General features: G+C 42.9%; 3 protein-coding genes across 4 annotated transcripts; 2 read left to right on the top strand and 1 right to left on the bottom strand.

Moving 5' to 3' along the window:
- The first annotated feature begins 296 nt into the window (after window positions 1-296).
- LOC121546028 (troponin C, skeletal muscle) lies at window positions 297-4255 on the top strand. 2 transcript variants are annotated; one of them, XM_041857008.2, is made up of 6 exons: window positions 297-471; window positions 2420-2474; window positions 2719-2862; window positions 3001-3115; window positions 3347-3483; window positions 4117-4255. In XM_041857008.2, exons 1-6 carry the CDS (start codon window positions 469-471, stop codon window positions 4146-4148), a joined length of 486 nt encoding a protein of 161 aa, XP_041712942.1. In that variant the 5' UTR covers window positions 297-468; the 3' UTR covers window positions 4149-4255. The 2 variants fall into 2 exon arrangements, with proteins under 2 accessions (XP_041712942.1, XP_041712943.1); XM_041857009.2 differs by lacking the exon at window positions 297-471 and adding an exon at window positions 499-1040.
- A 3616-nt stretch (window positions 4256-7871) lies between these two features.
- Window positions 7872-10270, top strand: LOC121546027 (troponin C, skeletal muscle). Its single transcript, XM_041857007.1, has 6 exons — window positions 7872-7984; window positions 8714-8765; window positions 8870-9013; window positions 9208-9322; window positions 9436-9572; window positions 9742-10270. The coding sequence occupies exons 1-6, from the start codon at window positions 7982-7984 to the stop codon at window positions 9771-9773; spliced, it is 483 nt and encodes a 160-aa protein (XP_041712941.1). The 5' UTR covers window positions 7872-7981; the 3' UTR covers window positions 9774-10270.
- A 2089-nt stretch (window positions 10271-12359) lies between these two features.
- LOC121546789 (transcription initiation factor TFIID subunit 13-like) lies at window positions 12360-14003 on the bottom strand. The gene has a single exon (XM_041858029.2). It carries the CDS (start codon window positions 13742-13744, stop codon window positions 13370-13372), a length of 375 nt encoding a protein of 124 aa, XP_041713963.1. The 5' UTR covers window positions 13745-14003; the 3' UTR covers window positions 12360-13369.
- Between the last annotated feature and the right edge of the window lie 2292 nt (window positions 14004-16295).

The following is a 16295-nucleotide window of genomic DNA, read 5'->3' as shown; positions in this document are numbered from 1 at the left end:
AGTCCAAGGACATGAGCTCAGTGAAGAGTGCAGACTGAGTAAAGACAGAAAGACAGACAGAAAATCCTTCCCCCTCATGTCCAGCCCATCCCACATACAACACTATGTGATAGACAGTGTCCATCTGCTGTTAGATGGTCAGTTGAACCCTTGCCATAATAAATGTAATTGAGACTGCTACTCTTGTCCTTTAGCTAAATATGGAGGGAGCTTAAGGAGAGGAGGGGAGTATGAGTGAGGTGGAGGTTGTGTGGCGTTTGCAAAGAAAGCAGCGAGACGATTGGTTGATGCTAGTCCAGGCGAAGGGCTTCTTGCCCAATCCTGATCATATTCAGACAAAAGGCAGCTAGATGAGGGGTACTTATTGGGTAGTCATAGTACTGTGTCTATCAACGGTGTATCAGAAAGCCACTCTTCCCTGGAGTTCCATCTTTCTCTCTGTTGTCTGTTGCAGCGGAGACAGCCACCATGGTAAGAGTCTGTAGAGGGAGAAACCGAGAGCGAACGAAGATAACAATCTTTTAAATGATCAGATGTTTTAGGATTGTTTCGCTCATTCTGCTGTTTTCTACAGATGTTGTCCGATTTCTAAAGATTTTGCTGATATTTTTTCATTGTGGGGAATTGCTGAAGATGGATATTCCTGATTGATTTTGAAAATGGACTAGTCCTGCCTGTGCTCAAACATACGTACACACACACCAGCTGGCCCAGCTGTGGAGTACAGCTGGACCAAACGATTTACGTAAAGAGGGCTACCGATTTTAAAGTTTAAGGATCTTGTCTTGTTGTTGTGGCCCACGCATCAAGATCTTGCCTTTTTTTTCAATGAGATGTTTTTTGTATTCCCTTTGCTGTTATGTTACATGTACCACAGACCGAACGTCATGCGGTATATTGTGTACCGCGTCTACTTCAATTCACGCGTTAGTGTATGACGTCGTTAAGGTTTTTCAAGGCCACCATTGGTCACCAAAGGTTACTGAGACAGTGGTGCTGGCTAGACAGAACACGGTGGCAAAGTGATTGAAAGTGACAAAGTGAGTGAGTGACAGGTGGAATGCCAACATATCTGTATCTGTATGTCACAGTGTAGACATAGACACTAGTAATGACTTTGGCAGAATCTCTGCCATGCCAGAGGGAGGCAGTATAATGAATGTGAGGGATGGGGTTGTGGGGGGTGCTCAGAGTACAAGGAGTTGTTAAAGAGGATGGATGAATCAGTGTAGGAGCAGAGTGGTGGGACATGGCTGTGATTGACTATCAACTCTCCCCTGGAGGTATATTAAGTATCTGTCATATTTTTGCTGTTGAACCAATGGTTCAAGGACCAAAGACAGAAAGACAGTCCTATCTTCCTTCATTACTTTTATTGGAAATAATCTATATTGCTTTTCTGTTGCTTTTTAAAAGTTATACAATATGTTCATTGATGACATGTAAAGGCATTAAATAATGTTGTTAGATTATCATTTTCTACCATGGCCCTACACAAATATGTATCATTTGTAGAACGTTTGTGAACATGTAATATTTTTTTCATTGTCATAATGTTGCTTGTCATTTAGCTTGATGTAGATGTGTGAAGAGTTGCTGCCAGTCAATGGTAGGTAGGTGGAGGTGATGACAGATATATGGTAGGTAGGTGGAGGTGATGACAGATATATGGTAGGTAGGTGGATGTGATGACAGATATATGGTAGGTAGGTGGAGTTGATGACAGATATATGGTAGGTAGGTGGAGGTGATGACAGATATATGGTAGGTAGGTGGAGGTGATGACAGATATATGGTAGGTAGGTGGAGGTGATGACAGATATATGGTAGGTAGGTGGAGGTGATGACAGATTTATGGTAGGTAGGTGGAGGTGATGACAGATATATGAGGGAAAATAAAATGACCCATCCCATATAGTGTGACAGCAGCTATAAAGTGTCCAGACTGTGGTCTGGATCCAACATGCTCTCTTCAATGACAGCTCTACGGCACTGTTGCGGTCAATTCGAATTGAAGGCAGTCAATTCAGGAAGTAAACTGAAATTCCAATTCAATAATTGAAAAAAAAGCTCATCTATTTTTAATGACTTCTCAAAAAACTTCAGAGTAAAAGCCATTTATTTCTAAAATATTTCAATTTGTAAAGTTTAAATTCAAATCACTTATTGAATTGACTACCTTCAATTGGAATTGACTCCAAACCTGCTCTACAATACCTGTATTAATCTTCTCAGAAAGGTCTGTTTTAATATATATATATAATTATCTAACAGAAAGGTCTGTTTTAATATATATATAATTATCTAACAGAAAGGTCTGTTTTAATATATATATAATTATCTAACACCACAGGCAGAGTGAACTAGTACATGAGAAAATGTATATATTAATACAACTTCCCCTATCCTCCCCCTCTAGCCTACTGAAACACAGAGCGACGCCCGCTCCTTCCTGAGCGAGGATATGATTGCTGGTAAGCCACGTGTGTAATGTATAGCATATCCCTGTGTCTGCTTGTTCCAACCATGCTATGTGTATCACTTCACATTCAGCTGTTTAGGTCGTGTTTATGTAGCCATAGTCATCCTAAGAATACTTCCAACAGTCAACAAAATGTGTCACTTTAAAAATGCTCTGATTGTACCAACAGCACATTAAGGTAACACGTGACCAACAGGTGAGAATTTCTCTCGGTAAACACTAACTCTCCCATCCAGAGTTCCAGGCTGCCTTCAACCTGTTCGACAGTGACGGTGGTGGTGACATCAGCACCAGGGAGTTGGGTCAGGTGATGAGGATGTTGGGCCAGAACCCGACCAGAGAGGAGTTGGCCCTCATCATTGAGGAGGTCGATGAGGATGGTAAATAACTGACTGGGTCAAATGTCAGGAGATAATTCAAATGTCTGGCCAGGGTATTTCTACTATTATTCATGCTTCCTATGTCCCTGCTTCATCTCATGAGCCCCTGGCTGTGTCCTGCCCTCCTCCCAACACCAGGTAGCGGCAGTATCGACTTCGAGGAGTTCTTGGTCATGATGGTGAGGCTCCTAAAGGAGGACCAGGCCGGCAAGTCCGAGGAAGAATTATCAGAGGTCTTCCGTATATTCGACAAGTACGTCCCCTGAATCGTAACCCCTGGAGTCTCCTCCTTACTGGCATGTTACAGAGATTTCTCACCCTGGTTCACCATAAGGTATCTGGTGGATGGCCAATCACAGGACACAGCCTCGTTAGGAAGCTCAAATCAGCTTCATTTCCCTTTTAGTTCAGGCAAAATACAGCAGCTGTGTGTTACATTATTCTAATTGATCTCAACTGATCTATCCTCTGCCCAATACAACAGAAATGGCGACGGTTTTATTGACCGTGAGGAGTTAAATGACATCTTGGCCGCCACTGGAGAGCCAGTCACAGAGGAGGAATGTACCGAGCTAATGACAGACGCAGACCTAAACAAAGACAACAGGCTTGATTTTGATGGTAAGACATGCACTCCCACACACACAGGCTTAAATGTCATTCACATTCATGTATTATGCTAACGGAACATTAACTGGTAGATGACTAATTGTCAATGGTAAACGATTTGCATAGAAACTTTGACTAGTGATTGGTTTGGGATTAACAGGGGCAATTTGGGTGCGCAGTCTGTGGGTAAATATAGACTGGAATGCACACGCGCGCACACACACACACACAGTTGACTGTTTAAACTATGGTAATTTGTGTAGGCAAGTTTATTTCTGTTAATTAATATTAATGACCACAAGTCTTGACTATACTCAACTCCAGCTGTTCTGGGTTTCTCTGTTTAACAAATATTCAAAACAGAATACAGTGTTGAGGTCTGGTATCATGGAAGTACCACATCCGCATGAGATAAACAATCATTAACATGAAAAGGCTCATATATGACATTCATCTTCTGGTGACTGGACACATACAGGGTTATAGGGGGGGATACTATATATTGTGCTTGGGTAAGGGTTGTGGTTTGATGATACAGTCGTGTGTTTTGCTATCACAGAGAGCGGCAGGTTGATTGGGATAAAGGTACTCTCAGTAGTAGTGGGTGGGAGAGGTTCCAATGAACCCCTTTTTTCTGTGTTCCAGAATTTCTGAAAATGATGGAGAATGTACAGTAACAAGACCAGCATTCCTTCCTGACCCTTTCCATTGGCCACTTCTACTGCTTGAAGAAAAGAACAACTATGTTTCTGAATGGAAAATCAAATACAAAATTGAAGCCACACCTTCTTGAGTCTTCCCAACTACTTACAGTAAAGAGGCTACCCAAAAACACTACAAATCAAATCAAAGTTTATTGGTCGCGTACACAGATTTGCAGATGTTATCGCAGGTGCAGCGAAATTATTATGTTTCTAGCTCCAACCGTCCAGTAATATCTACCAATACAATAAAAATACACACAATCCAAAAAGTTAAAAACAACTAGAAATTAAGAAATATCAGAATGAGCAAAGTCAGAGTCCAGAATATAAACTGAACAAAACTATAAATGCAACATGGAAAGTGTTGGTCCCATGTTTCATGAGCTGACATAAAATATCCCAGAGATTTTCCATATTGCACAAGAAGCTTATTTCTCTAAAATTTGGTGCACAAATTTGTTTACATCCCTACGCTGCCAAGATAATCCATCCACCTGACAGGTGTGGCATATTACGAAGCTGATTAAACAGCATGATCATTACACAGGTGCACCTTGTGCTGGGGACAATAAAAGGCCACCCTAAAATGTGTTTTGTCACACAACACAATTACATTTTAGTAGACGCTCTTATCCAGAGCGACTTACAGTTAGTGAGTGCATACATTTTTTTTTTTCATACTGGCCCCCCGTGGGAATCGAACCCACAATCCTGCCGTTGCAAACGCCATGCTCTACCAACTGAGCTACATCCCTGCCACAGTTGTCTCAAGTTTTGAGGGAGCGTGCAATTGAAATGTCCACCAGAGCTGTTGCCAGAGAATGTAATGTTAATTTCTCTACCATAAGCTGCCTCCAACGTCGTTTTAGATAATTTGGCAGTACGTCCAACCGGCCTCACAATCGCAGACCATGTGCAACCACGCCAGCCCAGGACCTCCACATCTGGCTTCTTCACCTGAGGCATCGTCTGAGACCAGCCACCCGGACAGCTGAGGAAACTGAGGAGTATTTATGTCTGTAAGAAAGCCCTTTTGTGGGGGAAAACTCATTCTGATTGCCTGGGCCTGGTTCCTCAGTGGGTGGGCCTGGCTCCCAAGTGGGTGGGCCTATGCCCCCCCAAGCCCACCCATGGCAGCGCCTCTGCCCAATCATATACATACATACATATACATATATATATATATATACTAAGGAGTCTGCCCAAATCCACTACAGTAAAGATTCTACCCCAAAACACTACAATAAAGTGAAAATGTGTTTGAGAAAAGACAATAACTGAAGGTTATTTACCCCCTCCTCAATACTGCCGATCTCAGTAATGTGGACTCTGTGGCTATAAATATCCGTCCAACCCTTTTAAGACGAAGGCTCTTTCCGCAACCCGCAACCTAACACTTCCCACCCAGCTGTCTCTTTACACCTGCTCCCTCTCAAGAAATGCTACACCCCTCTGGCCCCGCTGCGTCTCTCCCCTCTGCATCTCGCCCCTGGCTCCTCTGAGTCCCTCCCCTCTCCCCTCTGCATCTCGCCCCTGGCTCCTCTGAGTCCCTCCCCTCTCCCCTCTGCATCTCGCCCCTGGCTCCTCTGAGTCCCTCCCCTCTCCCCTCTTTGTCTCGCCCTTCTTTTTTCTGCGTCTCGCCCCTCTCGCGTCTCAACCCTGTACAGAGCACTTTCAAAAATAAACCTGCTTTCATCTTTAACATATGTTTCCATCCCTTGTTGTCATGTTGATACAGTAGACTGGCTCATTGTCTGCTCCTTCTGTATCACTCCACTCTACCGTTTCTCTGTATCAAGACAAGCCCTTTGCCAATCATAATGCATCACTATCAGCCCTCCCCTCCAGTACCACTACCCCTCCCCTCCACCACCCCCACGCCTTCCCTTACCACTCCCCCCCACCCTGACTGCAACATCTCAGGTATCCTAGCCCACCCTCACCCCGTATATTCCACTTTCTCCTCCCCTCTCCTATTCCCATATATGAACTATTCCCACTAGTCAGTGTCCTTGGTTTCTGAAAACACCTTTGTTCCAAAGTCCATAGAAAAAACGGTCATCTTGATTGGCTCTGCCTAATCCTTCTGAGGTCCTTTGTTGTGGTTTTTCTTGTGATGAATCTTGAAAGATTCATGAAAATGGATGAAAGAGAAATAGGTCTACCACATTAGGTAAAGGAGCATGCAAAGTCCAAAACAGTTCACCAAAAAAGAAAGACAGTAAAGGTGAAGAAAACGTTCAGATGCTTCTAATTGCGTCGCTAACGGCAACTTGCAAAATCAATGATCTTTTCATCACTTCATGTCATCCATGATGATCAAAAAAGAGCTGTGAGCACTCAACAGAATGCACTGACACTGCTCTGTCTCCATGGAGAGGTCCCCAGGTTTACAAATACTATATCAGTATTGTAAGATGCCATCTCCAAGGGCTCTGACACCGCTGCTAGATGCAACAGCGTATCTTGAAGGTGTCTGGAATAAGAACCTAGAGGTTTGAAATGTGTAGTAGCAGCAGCCCACCAAATCCTTATTTTGGAAGATATCCTCCGCTCCCTGAGTATATAGCCCTTAACCCCCACCACCACCACCACTAACAACATCCCACCCCCTTCTTCCCCATAATATCCCAGAATCCCACCCCTCCTCCTCCCTCTCAGACACCAGGCCTTATTATCTCTGCGCAGGAAACCTCCACCATACAAGGAGAGTCAAATATTGAGTGGTTGGCCTGTTTATTGGATACGATACTGTAATTAAGGGCGGGCTCTGTCTCTGTCCTGTCCCCATACAACCATAAATCGTCTGCTATTCAGGGCATAGCACTGCCAGCTTCCAGCTCTGCAGCCCTTTTCCACAGGGTAGGGTTTCACACCCAGAATAAAACGCCATCCCACGGTCACAACCCACTCTGGGCCCACCCTTCTTTATCAGCAATGCTGAGGCCTACCTTTGGTTTAAAGTATGGTACCAGCAATCACCATATTTGCTTGAAATCACAAGTGCATGCTTGGACATAAGCTACACCTTGTTTCAGAATTTAATATTTTCAGAGATTGCTTAAAAGGGCTGGCTTCATTCCCTTCTGAATAAAAAAAACATTGAAACTTTGCGAGTGGGGCCGGAGAGGGAATTTGTTTAGCTTGATGAGCAAAAACATTGTGTCTGACAGGGAATAGCTAGGTATACTGTTACATTCAGGTACCTCAAACCTGCTGCACTTACAACAGGGGTGTCAAACTCATTCCATGGAGGGCCTAGTGTCTCCGGGCTTTTGGTTTTTCCTTTCAATTAAGACCTGGACAACCAGGTGAGGGGAGTTCTTTACTAATTAGTGACCTTAATTCATCAATCATGTACAAGGGAAGAGCGAAAACCCACAGACACTCAGCCCTGACTTACAATCAAAATAAAAAATTGGTAGATGCATACTTATAAAAAGTCTTACTTGAATGCCCAGAAATGTTGTGTGCCTTTCAATAGTGACATGTACCTGAAAACTTCCCAAAACTTGCCCCCAAACTTCCTAAGCTAAGTTTACCCCATCAATTAAATGTTTGCAGATTCAAGACCACCACTCACCACTCAACATTTTTATTGGCTTGTGGGGGGCTTCAGAACCCTAAAAAGTTCAAGATTCTAAATCTGGAGTCCTGTGAGCATCGGGGGGCGTGTCTTAGGTGACCAGTTTAAAGCGTGTCTGAACTCTTACTTAACGTCTAGTCTTTCTGTTGAGGTGCACGCGGATTGACCACTCCTTGGGCTTTATTTCCGTGGATATTTTGGGGAAAGCTAATTCGCAACCATGGTAAGAACAATAATTTGAACACACACAACCAATTACACGAATAAATGCATGATAAATAGCGAGGTTGTATTGGTTAAATGTGCAATGTTAAATCTGGATGGGCAAAGAAATAAGGGCAATTAAGATTTAATTAGCCTAATTTAGAAATAATTTAGTTGAGAATAATATCGACAATGTATTGTCTCTTGAATATAAAGTGTAAGGTATACGACGTGTGATTGAAATTTGCTTAGCTCATGATTTTCTCAATCTCATCTTGATAACAACTAAATTGTGTTAACCAAAAATATAAAGTATTGATAGCAGTATTTCTGGAGCATGAAAGTTATGTGTTCAGTGGGCGCACGGTATATATGGGTTTATGGGTGCTTGTCGGGCACACAACCTAAAAGGGAGTCCCACAGCAAGGCTGCGGGTTGTGCTTACGCGACAAATTCCGCCGGATTGTGTATCCGTATGGCCATATACAGAGGGTGGGGGAAGTAATGTGCTGAGCCTTAAATAGCGTAGCTAAGTTTCACTTGGCACAAGAGCTGTCAGTAGTCCTTATAGGCCTAGCCTGCCCCTTTTGTGAGGACACTTTTTTTTTTTTTTTTTTGAGTGTCAATAAAACAAACACACTAATCTGATAGCCAATAACATCAACAACTGTTGGCAAAAAAATAAGCTTGGTCTTGGAGAGATGGTCACTTCAATGACATGACACGTGGCGCTGTTTTTTTTCTCTAGACTGATGCGCAACAGGAGGCTCGCTCATTCTTGAGCGAGGAGATGCTTAACGGTGAGTAGGCCCATCACAAACCCATGTTGCGGTTAATTTAATGTCAGGTCTAATGAATACAATAATACGTTTCCCGATACTTATCAGCTACCTCATCATTCCAGAGTTCAAGGCTGCCTTCGACATGTTCGACACCGACGGTGGCGGTGATATCAGCACCAAGGAATTGGGTCAGGTCATGAGGATGTTGGGCCAGAATCCGACAAGAGAGGAGTTGGATGAAATCATTGAGGAGGTCGATGAGGATGGTGAGAAACGGCTGAATCTAAAATATATTATATTAGCCTACGTTAATGTATGTATAAACTTAAATGGGATGCTTAAATTACTTTTGGGTAACCTATGCCCATGTTGTGACCAGTGTATCATAAATACCTGTTTACATTGTCTTTAACTGTTGTATTCGAGCGTGTTGCGTCATCTATCTGACTCTTCACCTCAGGTAGCGGCACAATCGACTTCGAGGAGTTCTTGGTCATGATGGTGAGGCTCCTAAAGGAGGACCAGGCCGGCAAGTCCGAGGAAGAGTTAGCGGAATGTTTCCGTGTGTTCGACAAGTACGTTACAGGTTTGGGGAGAAGGGGTTACAGTTTACATGTGTGCAATTACAGTCCGCCTTCAAATGATGTCGAAAGGCTGTTAAACTCCTTCCAATGTGTTACTTGCGCAGGAATGCCGACGGCTACATAGACAGAGAAGAGTTCGCCATCATCATCCGCAGCTCTGGCGAGCAAATCTCAGAGGAGGAGATCGATGAGCTGCTGAAGGATGGAGACAAGAACGCTGATGGCATGCTGGACTTTGACGGTATGACAGGGATGATGCCTTTGATAATAATTGTGATGCTGATTGGCCAATTAGCCTACATATTGACTTGCATTTTCATAATGGATACTGAAAGGACTTTATTGACCCTGAATTACATAGCCATGAATTTAAAACTTTTTGTTCATAATGGATTTGTCACTCTTTTTAGAATTCCTCAAGATGATGGAAAATGTGCAGTAAAACAGAGACTCATGGACATTCCTCCTTCCTTTGACCCCCTGCTGACCTATTCTGATCCTCTATTGACCCACTCCAACCTGCCCTTCCCCTCTTATCTGGTCCATTGCCTCTGTTCCTCCACCTCGATTCAACAGACAGGCACCTGGTGGGGGTTACCAGGGCTTTTGAGCCCTTCTTGCTTGTGATTATGACGCCAAGCTGCTGCTGTTCTCCAAATCAGGTGGGCAAGGCCAGGATGTGAAATTCACTGCAACTCCACAGTATGGCTCAGTGCATCATGGGCACCTACCACCTCAACAGCCTGAAGCTGGGAGCTTAGTCGGGATGTAGTCTGACGGGTAGCTTGTGATCGCTGCTTAGACCAATGCCAACGGTAACCACATCACTGTAATAACAAATTATTGCTTGAAAGGAGATAAATTAATAAACACATGCTCACTGGAAGTTGGTCTGTACGCTATTATTGAGGAATATCAATAAAATGTTTTTATGTTTTATTTATTTGACCCACACATCCATCTTGTCTTTGATGTATGGCTGCCATTGTTACTGTTATGGACCAAAATAACAAGCCACATCAGATTAGAAAGCAGTAGCTTAGTGGGTAAGAGCGTTGTGCCAGTAACCGAAAGGTCGCTGGTTCTAATTCCCGAGCCGACTAGGTGAAAAATCTGTCGATGTGCCCTTAAGCAAGGCACTTAACCCTAATTGCTCATGTAAGTCGCTCTGGATAAGAGCGTCTGCTAAATGACTTGAATGTAAATGTATAGCTAGGCCTATTTCCTCACTGCAAAATACAAATTATAATACAATAAATACAGTACCAGTCAAGTTTGGACACACCTACTCATACCAGGGTTTTACTTTATTTTTACCATTTTCTACATTGTAGGATAATGGTGAAGACATCAACTATGTATGCACACATGACTGTGTCGCTTTGTTTAAAAGCGTCTGCGAAATGGCATTATTATGGAATCATGTAGTAACCAAAAAAGTGTTAAACAAATCAAAATATATTTTCTATTTGAGATTCTTCAAATAGCCACCCTTTGCCTTGATGAAAGCTTTGCACACTCTTGGCATTCTCTCAACCAGCTTCACCTGGAATGCTTTCCCAACAGTCTTAAAGGAGTTCCCACATATACTAAACACTTGTTGGCTGCTTTTCCTTCACTCTGCCGTCTGACCCATCTCAATTTGGTTGAGGTTGGGGGATTGTGGAGGCCAGGTCATCTGATGCAGCACTCCATCACTCTTGTTCTTGGTAAAATAGCCCTTACACAGCCTGGAGGTGTGTTGGGTCATTGTCCTGTTGAAAAACAAATGATAGTCCCACTAAGCCCAAACCAGATGGGATGGCGTATCGCTGCAGAATGCTGTGGTAGCCATGCTGGTTATGTGTGCCTTGAATTCTAAATAAATCACTGACACTGTCACCAGCAAAGCACCCCCACACCATAACACCTCCTCCATGCTTTAAGGTGGGAAATACACATGTGGAGATCATCCTTTCACCCACACCGCGTCTCACAAAGACACGCAGGTTGGAACCAAAACTCTCCAATTTGGACTCCAGACCAAAGGACAAATTTCCACCGGTCTAATGTCCATTGCATGTGTTTCTTGGCTTAAGCGAGCCTATTCTTCTTATTGGTGTCCTTTAGTAGTGGTTTCTTTGCAGCAATTCGACCATGAAGGCCTGATTCACACAGTCTCCTCTGAACAGTTGATGTTGAGATGTGTCTGTTACTTGAACTCTGAAGCATTTCTCTGGGCTGCAATTCCTGAGGCTGTTAACTCTAATGAACTTATCCTCTGCAGCAGAGGTAACTCTGGGTTTTCCATTCCTGTGGTGGTCGTCATGACAGCGAGTTTCATCATAGCACTTTATGGTTTTTGCGACTGCTCTTGAAGAAACTTTCAAAGTTATTGAAATGTTCCGTATTGACTGACCTTCATGTCTTAAAGTAATGATGGACTGTCATTTCTCTTTGCTTTTTTGAGCTGTTCTTGCCATAACATGGACTTGGTCTTTTACCCCCCCACCTTGTCACAACACAACTGTTTGGCTCAAACACATTAAAAAGGAACGAAATTCCACAAATTAACTTAAGGCACACCTGTTAATTGAAATACATTCCAGATGACTACCTCATGAAGCTGGTTGAGAGAATGCCAAGAGTGTGCAAAGCTGTCATCAAGGCAAAGGGTGGCTACTTTGAAGAATCTCAAATATAAAATATATTTTGACTTGTTTAACACTTTTTGGGTTACTACATGATTCCATATGTGTTATTTCATCGTTTTGATGTCTTCACTATTATTCTACAATGTAGAAAATAGTAAAATAAAAATAAAATAAAAAATTGAACACGTAGGTGTCCAAACTTTTGACTGGTACTGTATATTTGCCCTAGCACTACACAGCGGATTCAAATAATCAAAGCTTGATGAGTTGGTTTTTTGAATCAGCTATGTAGTCCTTGGGTAAAAACCAAAAGGTGCACCCAGGGAGGGCTCCAGGACAGAGTTTGGGAAACCCTAGATTAAGCAACAAAGGATAAATTCAGTCCGGCAGAGATAAAACATTAAGTGAGTTTTATTCCATGCACAATTAGGTCCATGTGCAGAAGATTTGCAAACATTTAACACAACAGGCCGAATAGTTTTTTACTCAAAGATAAAGCTATATATCCACTGTCTAAAGGTGTAGGAGCAAGTGAAATGGTTCCGGAACAAAAACCCATTCATGGATTCATATAGATAGTCTACATTTTTCCTCCCCTCAGGGCCAGGCCCATGTCCTGAAATATCTCAGTAAAGGACGGAATAAATTGTTTCAAAGGCTGCGAGTTACTGTATTCATACATTTCCATTTCACAATTATGTCACTAGGCCTATCCTTAGTGATAAACAGGACAACAATCTTTACATGCAAGCGAAGTTTCCTCACAGGACATATGATTGATATGGCAAAGCAATATCCTTCTGCAGACATTAACAAATAAAACATTGAGTATAAAAAACTTTCTAGTATAAAAAAAGTTGTCACATACACCAGATAGGTGCAGTGAAATGTGTTGTTTTACAGGGTCAGCCATAGTAGTACGCAGCACCTGGAACAAATTAGGGTTAAGCGCTTTGCTCAAGGGCACAGACACATTTTTCAGTGTCAGCTTGGGAATTCTAAACAGCAACCTTTCGAAACAGTCAAAAGCTCAGCTACCTGCCACCCTATTAGATGTGTCTATGCTATTAGATTTTGAGAAATTATTTGTGAACAAATGTGCAATCCACTTTCCAAACTGTGAAAGGCAGCAACATAGCATCTAGTCTGCTGGAAAGTCACACGAAACAGACGATTTTGATAAAGATATGTATAGAAGGCATTGGCATTTGACATGAGCACAAACATATCTGAAGTCACAAGTGGATGGTCAATTAAAATTATCTCTATGGCCACATCTGCTACAAAATAAACTTTAGATCCTTATAAAAACATGTCAAATAATCATAGCAGAATAAAAAGCATGGACAAAGCGAAAGATAAAAATGTTCAAGTTGAAGCACATATCCCTCTACAACCACAGGATCTAAGAACCATAGTTTGCTTCATCAAAGGCCTTGCGGGCTCTCTTCAACTCCTCGTTCATCGTCAAGAGGTCTTTCACTCTAGCAAATTTCCTTGGATCTTTCCGGATGAGGAAAACAATGTCCTCCACCTGGACACGGCCCTGGCGTCCGATGGACATGGCTGTGTGTGTCATCTCCGTGACGAACTCGATCACAAGGTCCTCCAGGATGTCCACTGATTCAGTGTAGGGATTCTGGTCGTCTCCAAACCCATACATCATACACCGAAGCTCTTTAGAGAACAACTTTTTTCTCTTGCCGTGGCTCCCATCGGCTCCACCCGCCCCGTCATCCAAATCCTCGTCATAAACTGCTTCGTCTTCCTCCTCCACCATTCTACCAGCTCTAAACGGTGTACTAGAGCTAGCAATTGTAGCTAATGTTAGCTAGCTAATGAATTATGTAGCGAATTTAGCTGGCTAGTTACACATCCCAGGGTCCAACGATATTTCGCAAACTTTGCAGGAAGATGCAATTTGAATTATTTTTTAGCTTAATATCAATGTTAAAAACCTAGGAGCGCAACAACAACCCACCCCAAATTGACGATTTCTCCTTCGCTGTAGTTGCCACCGGAAGTAGTTACAGCAACTGGCTATGCGTTATTTTGCTTGGGAAAACGAAAATACTGCCACCTAGTGGGGCTCGAGCGTAACTGATTGGGGCGCACTTGATTCAGGTCGTCCTGGACCGGGTATGGAGAGTGATCCATCGCCTGTACATCTCGCATTCAATTGGACTAAGAACCCAAAATCCACCAAGCACCGGCGCGCTTCGGGAGAGCAAAATCAAGTGCATCGCTTCATTCGCTTGCACACATATCCAGATGAAGCTGCGTACCATTTTGTGTTATGATGCTGTAAGTGTGATCGATGCGTCGGTCCACATACAGTGAGCGGTTGGTTTGTTCTGCAATGTGATGGACACCGAGGCCGTCTGAAAGCCTCGGAGCTTCATTATCTGTTCACAAATTATCTGTTCACAATGCACATTAGTGATATCTGCTGGTCAGCAATAAATAGCAGCGTGTGATTATCAGAGGGGCGTTTTTTTTTTCACCACAGTTTTTTATCAAAACTCCATGGCGCAGCGTTGAGTGGTTGGCTTTACTGCCTATAATCAGTTGGAATACCAACCAGGTTTGCATCTTACATCATGCTTCCCTTTTTTGCCTTCAAGTTTACTATTTTTTCTAAAACTGAATCTATGGCATTATTTACGATGCTTAAGACAGAAGCTTATATTATATTAAATAAAACAAATTATTTGAACAACAGTGCAGAAAGTGTGGTTTCACATAAAACCATTTTCAAAATAGTGTGCCTTCAACGGGAGCCGCGTTTATACCCACCCTTACGTCTCTGAATGTTCCCTACTAAGCTACCGGTCAGGGGAAGCTTTCTTGTCAAAATCCTAACAATAATAATAAGTACGGTGTACAGTAGAGGTCGGCGTTTGAAAGCAGCTTGGAATGGCACTTTGTGACATCTGCTGATGTAAAAAGGGCTTTATGAATACATTTGATTGATTGAATGGAAGAAATAATTGGAATCACGGCGAAATTTTAAATGTTTTAAAAATGAAATCAAAGGGATTTCGCATTTTGCAACAGACGGGTTGAAAAAGCGCGTGATCAAACGAAGCTTCTGACGTCATTGATGACGTACTTCTCATAACGCGATACACGCATCCGCACACTTGCTACGTTTAAAACAACTGGGAACTCACAAATCTCCGACTTCCGAGTGTTCAAAACAACTGGGAACACGAAAAAAAACGAGCTCCGACTGGGAAAAATCGATTTGAACGGTCATCCAACTCGGGAATTCGGGCCTCTTTCTAGAGCTCCGACTTTCTGACCTGAAGATCACTGACGTCATGCTTTGATCTCGTATTATTCCGAGTTCCCAGTTGTTGTGAATGAAGAAACTGCTTCGAAGCGCTTAGCGATTTCGATACATGCCTAGGAGTTCCGGTATCAAACGTATCATCACAGATATAATAATGAGACAGATGTAAACATATGTTTCCCATGCCAATAAAGCCCTTTGAATTGAATCGAATATTTCACTGGATGTATAAATGTGAAGCATCCTGTTGTCGTTTCCACTCACTACCAAATATGGTGGTGAGAGGAAGCCCCGTGGCTGACAGTGGGAGAAGACCTAGCGAGATGGATTTTAGATTTACATTTTAGTCATTTAGCAGACACTCTTATCCAGAGCGACTTACAGTTAGTGCATACATTATAGATTTTTTTCATACTGGCCCCCCGTGGGAATCGAACCCACAACCCTGGCGTTGCAAACGCCATGCTGTACCAACTGAGCTACATCCAAGAATGAAGGGCCTGTTGTCTGGACCTATGGCAGTCTCTATGGGGGTGCCACAGGGTTCAATTCTTGGGCCGACTCTTTTCTCCGTGTATATCAATGATGTCGCTCTTGCTGCTGGTGACTCTCAGATCCACCTCTACGCAGACGACACCATTTTGTATACATCTGGCCCTTCATTGGACACTGTATTAACAAACCTCCAAACGAGCTTCAATGCCATACAACACTCCTTCAGTAGCCTCCAACTGCTCTTAAACACTAGTAAAACTAAATGCATGCTCTTCAATCGAACGCTGCTGGCACCCGCCCACCCGACTAGAATCACCACTCTCGACAGGTCTGACCTAGAGTATGTGGACAACTACAAATACCTAGGTGTCTGGTTAGACTGTAAACTCTTCTTCCAGACTCACATTAAGAATCTCCAATCCAAAGTTAAATCTAGAATCGGCTTCCTATTTCGCAACAAAGCCTCCTTCACTCATGCTGCCAAACATGCCCTCGTAAAACTGACTATCCTACCGATCCTTGACTTCGGCGATGTCATTTA

Source organism: Coregonus clupeaformis, chromosome 30, assembly GCF_020615455.1.
Source record: "Coregonus clupeaformis isolate EN_2021a chromosome 30, ASM2061545v1, whole genome shotgun sequence".
In the NCBI taxonomy this organism is placed as follows: Eukaryota; Metazoa; Chordata; class Actinopteri; order Salmoniformes; family Salmonidae; genus Coregonus; species Coregonus clupeaformis.
The sequence above is the reverse complement of the archived record's forward strand: the minus strand, read 5'-3'. Positions and strand labels throughout refer to the sequence as shown.